This window comes from Clupea harengus, chromosome 4, assembly GCF_900700415.2.
Source record: "Clupea harengus chromosome 4, Ch_v2.0.2, whole genome shotgun sequence".
In the NCBI taxonomy this organism is placed as follows: domain Eukaryota; kingdom Metazoa; phylum Chordata; class Actinopteri; order Clupeiformes; family Clupeidae; genus Clupea; species Clupea harengus.
Genome location: NC_045155.1, coordinates 8,208,761 through 8,217,558, shown reverse-complemented (window position 1 = coordinate 8,217,558; position 8,798 = coordinate 8,208,761). Strand labels below are relative to the sequence as shown.

At 45.7% G+C, this 8,798-nt stretch overlaps 1 protein-coding gene across 2 annotated transcripts in view; it reads right to left on the bottom strand.

Moving 5' to 3' along the window:
• slc12a5b (solute carrier family 12 member 5b) overlaps nucleotides 1-8,798 on the bottom strand; it is a 58,049-nt gene that overhangs the window by 20,103 nt on the left and 29,148 nt on the right. For both annotated transcript variants that reach the window (XM_031565999.1, XM_031566000.1), the window contains exons 2-3: nucleotides 1,185-1,288; nucleotides 754-888 (exon numbers count right to left, since the gene is read on the bottom strand). In XM_031565999.1, the coding sequence (XP_031421859.1) occupies nucleotides 754-888; nucleotides 1,185-1,288 (239 nt within the window). The remainder of the gene's footprint in view (nucleotides 1-753; nucleotides 889-1,184; nucleotides 1,289-8,798) is intronic.

Here is an 8,798-nt window from a genome sequence, read left to right as displayed (position 1 = left end):
ATATTACGTCTGGTTTGTTGAGCTGTTTGGGTGTGCTGTGTTGCCATAGTGTTGTGCTGTACCTGTGCTGTGTTACCATTGTGTTGTGCTGTATGTGTGCTGTGTTGCCATGGTGTTGTGCTGTATGTGTGATGTGTTGCCATTGTGTTGTGCTGTACCTGTGCTGTGTTACCATTGTGTTGTGCTGTATGTGTGCTGTGTTGCCATGGTGTTGTGCTGTACCTGTGCTGTGTTGCCATGGTGTTGTGCTGTACCTGTGCTGTGTTACCATTGTGTTGTGCTGTATGTGTGCTGTGTTGCCATAGTGTTGTGCTGTACCTGTGCTGTGTTACCATTGTGTTGTGCTGTATGTGTGCTGTGTTACCATTGTGTTGTGCTGTATGTGTGCTGTGTTGCCATGGTGTTGTGCTGTATGTGTGATGTGTTGCCATGGTGTTGTGCTGTACGTGTGATGTGTTGCCATGGTGTTGTGCTGTACGTGTGCTGTGTTGCCATGGTGTTGTGCTGTATGTGTGATGTGTTGCCATGGTGTTGTGCTGTATGTGTGATGTGTTGCCATGGTGTTGTGCTGTACGTGTGCTGTGTTGCCATGGTGTTGTGCTGTACGTGTGATGTGTTGCCATGGTGTTGTGCTGTACGTGTGCTGTGTTGCCATGGTGTTGTGCTGTACGTGTGCTGTGTTGCCATGGTAATGTGCTGTACGTGTGCTGTGTTGTGTAGGGTGTAGAGCTGGGTGCTAGGCTTGTGCTGTACCGCAGGGGCTGGCTTCTTGCGGGTCTCCTCGTTATTCTCTGCCTCCTCGTGCTCCTTGCTGCCCTGCGTCAGGTTAGAGTAGTTGGCCAAGCTGCTGAGCAGAGACGACACCATGGGGACGGTGTCCATCTCCTCCTGCGAGATCATGGGTGCATGCACATTACGTTAGTGCATTAGAGGAGAACAACATCTATTCAAAGTCAGTGACAACATGGTTTGACACAATGCCAGTCTTGAGTGTATTTACTGTCTATGTTGTTGTGTTTTTGTGGGTTTGTGTGGGTTATCCCTATTGTGAGTGTCTGTGTATGTGTGTGTGTGTGTGTGTGTGTGTGTGTGTGTGTGTTTGTGAGTGTGTGTGTGTGTGTGTGTGTGTGCGTGTGTGTTTGTGTGTGTGTGTGTGTGTGTGTGTGTGTGTGTGTGTTGCGCACCTCAAATAGAGCCATGTTTTTGCCATCGTACTGCTGGCTCTTCTCCACGTCACTGCTGCCGGTGCTGTTGATGAAAGGACTACTCTCTTTGGGGTTTCCATCACCTGCGTACACACATGAGCACACACACACATACACACACACGCACACACAGACACACACACACACACACACACAAACAAGGTAGAAAAAGAGAAAAAGCTTCAGTTTAAATAATTTTGACATTCCACACGGCAGAAGGATTGTGCGAAAACTCCTCTAGATGAATCTTCAATGGGCACACATTGTACTGTATGTACATATTGAACCAACAAGAGCTGCGGATGTGTGTGTGTCGCAGTGTGATTGTGTGTCTAAGCTTCCCCTCTCGCTTCAGGCCTGCCTTGGGGCTTTGTTTGGCTGTGCAGACTCTTGCGCTGGAGGATCACAGACACGCACTAAATTTAGCTCATCCTTCGAGCGGTGCTAACACAGAGGCTCAGAATTACCCTACCCTACCCCACTGCTCTCTCTCTCTCTCTCTTTCTCTCTCTCTTTTTCTTCCCCTCTTGCTCTCAAATAGTAGGAGGAATACTAAAGAGGTACTGCACTGCATCAACCAGAAACTCAGATGCTCAATGATGATCTGCAATGAGTGTGTGTGTGTAGGGGGGTGGATGTGCGTGTGTGTGTGTGTGTGTGTGTGTGTGTGTGTGTTTGTGTGTGTGTGTGTGTGTGTGTGTGTTAGAAGCTGTGACTGAGTGTTGGTGGAGGGATGAGTCGGTTGTGCCTATTTTATATTAAAGAAACACTACAGAAAAGATGAGTCCACACGTATTTTGACAAATGAGCATCAAATCTCTTTCATCACTGAGCTGTTTGAACTGACAGACCGAAAAGACAGTGATTGTCCGTCTCTCTGAGAGCTCAGTGAACACCCGCCACGAACCAGAGTCATCAGGACTGTCATTTACAGCGCATATGACAGTCTGTCAGAGAGGCTTCTCTTTAGCGCTTGGCTGCTTCAGTACGTACTGCTCTCATGATGTACCTCTATGTTCGCACTAGAGAACAAGAGAACACGTATGGTAGAATCATTCATATCCAAAACAAGGCATTTTCTCAGCATCATAGACATGTTAGTATTACTCAGCATGGGGAAAACATCTCAGATCAGATCTCAGGTCAGACTTTACGTCCGCTGTCTGAACTGTACCTCTGCACTCACACTGTGTGTGCCTGTGAGCTTCACTGTATGGGCATGATGACCTTGGGCTGCAGGGCTTCCGGAGTCAGCAGCCCAGTATCTGGTCAGAGGGGGCGCTGGGAGCACTCGTGTTCTCCACGCTCGCGGGCACCCCGTAATGGCAGCCATTACTCAGGATTACTGTACAGTAAACCATGCCTGAGCGGGGCTGGCCAATGTGCCGTGTTATGGGGGGGAACTCGATGACGTCACCATGTCACCTATTTACCTCCAAAGATGAGGTGAGGGGGTTTGACCTCTGTGAGGGCATTAGGATTTGCATATGAATATTACAACCCATCCAGTTAGGGTCAGTGGAGGAGTCCCAAGTGCCTGTTTTGATTCTTCCTCTTCTCCTCCTCTTCTTCACTCCATTCCCGTTCTTCTTTCTTTAACCTTCACACTTACTTACTCTCTCTGTCTTTCCTTGTGTTGCCTTCTTCCTGTGCCCCCCTCCTCTTCCCTCTCCCTCCTGCTCTTAGCTTCTCTTGCGTAATCCCTGTCCCCCACATGTGTTCACATCCTGCACTCCAGCACCATACTGCAGTGAGGGCGTGTGTGTGTGTGTGAGTGTGTGTGTGTGTGTGTGTGTGTGTGTGTGTGTGTCTGATTACTGATGTGCCTGCTGTGTGTGTTCACATACATGTGTGTCTGTTGTCTAACTAAGACTGTGGTGTGATGATAACTGCCTTCTGAATGTGTCCTCTGAGTCCTTGAGAGTGGAGCCCATTTTGATTAATGTCTCTCCAAGGAGGAAACCCACGCACACCCCCTTCCCTCTCTCACAGTGGTGCACACCCCCTTCCCTCTCTCACAGTGGTGCACACCCCCTTCCCTCTCTCACAGTGGTCTTTCTGGATCCCAAATCTCTCTCCCCCAAATCTGTACTCCTCCTCCCACATTCACTGCTCTGTCATCTTTCATCAGCTTTTCTCCTTTGGTGTGATTTCTTTCTGCTACACGCAACAATTCCCCTACCCTCCTATACATACCTATACCTATACCCTATAAATCCTATACCCTACATAAATCCTATACCCTACATAAATCCTATATCCTTTCCTATGTGTCTTTCCCTGCTATTACACCCTTGACTGATGTTCCATTTCAGCCTTATTGGAGTGCCTTATTAGCCTTATTTCCATCACCAAGTCAGTCATAAACACACAAGAATTTACAATATTGGATACTAAGGAACTAATCTACGAATATAGACAAAAGCAAAACCTTTGTGCAAACAAATAATTCACGTACAGTCCTTTTTTCAAATTAAATGTGATGCATAACAGGTCACATTTTCTGTGCAACAAAATGTGGAGCAAAATACTGATTTGGAGCAGTGGAAAGATTGCATTTCCACGTCAATACACCATAAATAGTTGAACTCCATTCAAGTAAGTAAGTTAAATAAGACCTTAGCCCTACTATAGGAACTGTTTGATGTCTTAAATGACTGTCTTAGTGTCTAAGTCAGACTAACAGTCTTGCTGAGACTACTGCTGGACTGTTGGTGTCGCTGTATTTGTGGTAAAAGTTAAACTAAAGTATTCACATCCTGATATACTATGTAATAACATTTTGGTCTCATTGTGCACATTTGGACATGTGGACCGAGTAGAGGTGCTGATCAAGAATGACTGTTTCAGATGAGAAGCTTCTCTGATTGATGTGATGGCAACCTTGCAGACCCTGGGACTGAGCAATGAGATCAGACTAAATCCCTTGCACACACACATACACACACACACACACACATACACACACACACACACACACACACACACACACACACACACACACACACCTACACACACAGACACACGCACGCACACACACAGACACACACACTAATGTGATTCTGGCATTCGCTTCACTATGTATGCAGTGTTTCATTTATTAATGGGGGGAATAGCTTAAATGCCAGGACAGTTGTGCTCAACCTACTGCGGGTTGTGCATTTGTGAGTGTGTACATGTGCGTTTGTTTCAGTGTGTGTATGTGTTTTTGTGTGTGTGTGTGTGTCACTGCGTTTCACTGCCCTCTACGGCTCACTTGTGCTAGTCTCTCTCTCTCCCTATCCCCCTCCCTCTCTCCCCTTCCCTGTCTGTCTGCCCGCATCGTTTCTAATTTACATTTCCAATCTGTTCTACCTGTCTATCTGTCTGCTCTGCAACGATACACAGCAGATGATTTATTCAGCGAGACTGTAAATAAATAAAAATGTTGACTGCATCGGGACAGCATCCTCTGGGGGGACAGCACAGGCAAAAACCAGAGACACGACCTGATGCAGCCTTGAGTGGAGCATCTTTGCTAGAAGTTTCTGTCAAGTACCCAACACCTTCCCATTCAAACTGTTTATTTTCCAAAGTCAAGTCCCCTTGTGTCCTTCTGCGTCATGCGATCCCGCAAACAAGCCACCTCTCCCTCTCTCTCTCTATCTCTTTCACACACACACACACACACACACACACACACACACACACACACACACACACACACACACACACACACACACACACACACACACACAAACACACAGTTCTGCATCTGTTCTACAGACCATGAAGCGCACAGCCAGGTGACATAAAACAACACCTGTTCAGTGCAGAGCAATGTTTAAAACGCTCTAAAGACTCCCATTACCCAGTGAAACCCAATGAAATGTGAAAAAGCCTTCCCCAACTACAATCCAATTTAGATGCAAAACCCAACCACTGTGGTTTTTCCCACAACGGTCTCAGAAGATTCAAATTGCAGACCCCTCCTTTCTGTCCCTCAGGACCGAATGAACTGCCAAACAGCACAGAGAGACCGTGACCTTTCTGGTAGTTTCTTCCACTACACAGGTTTGTGGGCCTCTGAGCTGTAACAGCGGAGGCAGCACCAGCCGTGGATCCTATTCTAATTCAAATGCAGGCAAAGCAAGTCGATTCCACTGCTCATACCCCAGAGCTCTTAATCCCCTAAACCTCACAGTATTTCACCAAAGGCCAGCTTCCCCCCCCCCCCCCCCCCCCCCCCCCAGCCCCACCTCCAAATTGGATTAGAAAACATTTCAATTTGGTGCACTTTTGTGACAGAGATTGCTGCCGGAGATTGGGCATGGGGCAGCAGCCACAGCAGGTTACAGCGTCTAGCTGACTCACCCCTCACTGAACCCTGATGTAGAGATGGCTCAGAGGCCGGGAGGCCCAGAAGTTCCAGTGATGCGGATCACAGCCCTCCTGGTCAGGCTCATCGAGTAGGATATGCCTCTGAAGTGGCCTCTGAGTCATAAATCACTTCCACATGCACAGACACATCTCAAATCCTGGTGAGAGGGAGTGCTTGAACGATGCTCTGCAAACGATAGAATCTAAACCGGATCCCTGAAAACATTGTATATCTTGTTTTATTTCAATACATCTAGTTCTGTTCTTTTAATTGATGTGGTATCCGACAAAGTTCTATGTACTGTGGAACCTTTTGAGGAAGAGATGGGTTTGTGGACCTAAGAGACGAAGCACATTCGTTCTTCAGTGTTCTTGTGTTTAGTAACGCACAACACCACAATCATCCATGTAGAAGTCTAACGAACCATAGAGTGATATATTAAATTAAATTAGTTATTGCTGCACCAACAATTTCAAATGGGTTATTATTTTTCAGACCTTTCTGTGGAGGTGTTTTAACACATGTGGTAAAGTGCAGTAGAAGGTAATTAGCATTTTTAATATGGCCCCTGATTGTTTCTGTAATTACAGATCAGAGCGCCTCTCAGTGTGGGGTGGTGTTAAGGGAAGGAGCTCTGTTCTGCTAACACTGCTGCTGATGCAGCTGAACTCTCATTGTTCTCCACAAACACAACCTCCCCTCCGGGGCTGTCCCACGGCAAGTGTGTGTGTGTGTGTGTGTGTGTGTGTGTGTGTGTGTGCGTGTGTGTGTGTGTGTGTTTGTGTGTGTGTGTGTGTGTTTGTGTGTGTGTGTGTGTGTGTGTGTGTGTGTGTGTGTGTGTGTGTGTGTGTGTGTGTGTGTGTGTGTGTGTGTGTGTATACATGTGTGTGCATGCGCGTGTGAGGGTGTGTGTGCATGTGTCGAAATGAGGCTTTGTAGTATAATGTGGGTGAGAGTGCACAAAAAGTGCACCAAAGAGAGCCAGTGGTGCTGGTGTTTGGAAGGGAGTGGGTGTGGAGAGTTCACTAGCGATGAAGCCAAGGGAGGAGATAGGCTGCGGGCTCAGTTAGATTAGGGGGTATCAAGGGTTTGTATCCTAACGGATCTTGTATCCTAACGGTTTCGCTCTCTTTTTATTATATTTTCTGACTGTGCTTTTTGCCCTGTCCAATGACCCCTCCCATCCCGAGGTCCACATTAATCCAGTGCTTTTAAATCTGTTCTTAAAACCATTTTTAGCTTTGTGGCTTAAATATAATCTGCTTCCCCCACCGCTATTTTAGGCATTTTATGATATCGTGTGCATTTATTTATTTGTTTGGTGGTGCGGTTTTGTTAACCAGGCTCCTCCGCCTCCCTCTCGATCTCTTCGCCTTGTCTTCTCTGAGAGGTCTGCTTTGTGAGGGGGCTGATAAGGACCAGGGGGGGGGAGATTGGAAGGTACCTGGTGAGTTAAAGTGTCTGATCTACAGAAACACCAACTGCAGTGCTGATCAGTTCTACCACAATGAAGAGTGGCTCATTCTCATACTATACTGCTTAGATGTATTGAAGCATAACGGCATACAGTAATGGCATTTCTCTTTGGGTTCAGAACTGTACTATATGCAAGTTATGGAAACTATTTTCAGGCGTGATATCAGATGTGATTTAGGTTGCAGAGAAATGTGTCTTACCTGGAAGTGTAACTTGAAACAAAAGAGCAGATTAATAGATCTCTCTCTCTCTCTAACTGTAATCTATCTCTTCTGTCTAATTCAAATTCAATTATACTTGGCATGACAGGAATGGACATTTGTTAACATTTACATAGGTTACTCATAGAAAAAAAAACAGTAATAAATAGGTACCTCTAACCCTCCCTTCCTGTTGCAAGTATTGAGTGCCTTCCCATCCCACAGACACATACCTTAGTGAAGAATGGCTGTGGTCTGTATGAGTCATGTTCATCTGATCGTTACTCTGACATCTCTGGTCTCAGCCCTCTGCTTATTCCCCAACTCTGCTGTCACAACAATATCCCTCATTGATTTTTGCCTTTCATCCAACTTCCTCCAATTTCTGTTTGGCATTAAAGAAGGATTGTAACTAACTCCTTTGAAATGTTTGTGTAATAGAATGCTGTGGAGGAAAGATTTTGTTTTATATCCTGGTGATGGACTGACTAAACACTGTAAATTCTCTTTTAATCTCTCTCAGTAAGTATGTGACCTTCAAACTCTTAATTTCTCGGATATCTTCTGGCAACCTATGCTGTCAGCTCTGAGAGCACATACAATTTATAATCTGGCTACCCAGCGCCACTATAAAATGAGGAGAATTTATGAATGCAATACATTAGTGATTTGTATATTCACAGATGATAATAGTGGTCCATTAAATTGTCAAACGCGTTGTTCAGAATTACTCTGTGTGTGCGTGTTTGTGTTTCTATGTATGTGTGTGTGTGTGTTTGTGTGTCTATGTGTATATTTGTATGCATCCAATATTTCTATGACGTTGTTGTCAGGCATGCTTGTCCGTGTTGTTGACCACTATGATTGCCAGCGGAAGCTGTTCTGGTTCCGACTAAGCCGCCGTCCTTATGCAGCATGACGCTCTGATTACTGCAGAGCCTCCCCTCAGGCTCTGCCATCACTTCACGGGGACAGAGCCCAGAGCCCAGAGCCCAGAGCCTGGCTGCTTAGTGACTGACCTCCCCGCTGCTACAGTTCAGAAGATTTTAGTTATGCACAGGAAACGATGTGAAATTCCTCGTGCTATTGGTTGGGAACTTCCAACAACAGCCAAACCTCTCACTGTCAAATGCAAATACTCATACCCAACAACCTAGCCTAAGTAGTATAACCACAGGGTGCACTAACTTAACAAAATCAACAACAACAACAACAAAGATGCCTTTGAGAGCATTTTTACTGAGGTTGTCAAGTGGGAACCTTCCTTTGTTTGATTGAATTAGGCCCATGACACCTCCAGAAGGCTCAACAGTGGTGTCTGGCGTCAAAATAATTGAAATGCTCCCAAGTATAGCCCTGCGAAAATCAATTTGAAATGACAACCACCCAACCTGCACGGAAACAAATTGATTTTACTATGGAGATAAGCAAATTTGTGTGCTTACAATCAAAACCTCTTGTGCATAAACAAACAATCTGATAACGTGAAAATGATTTCATCAACTGAGGACTTTCCAGTTATTGACAGTCCTTCAAAGGTCAGCTTCACTGATAGTC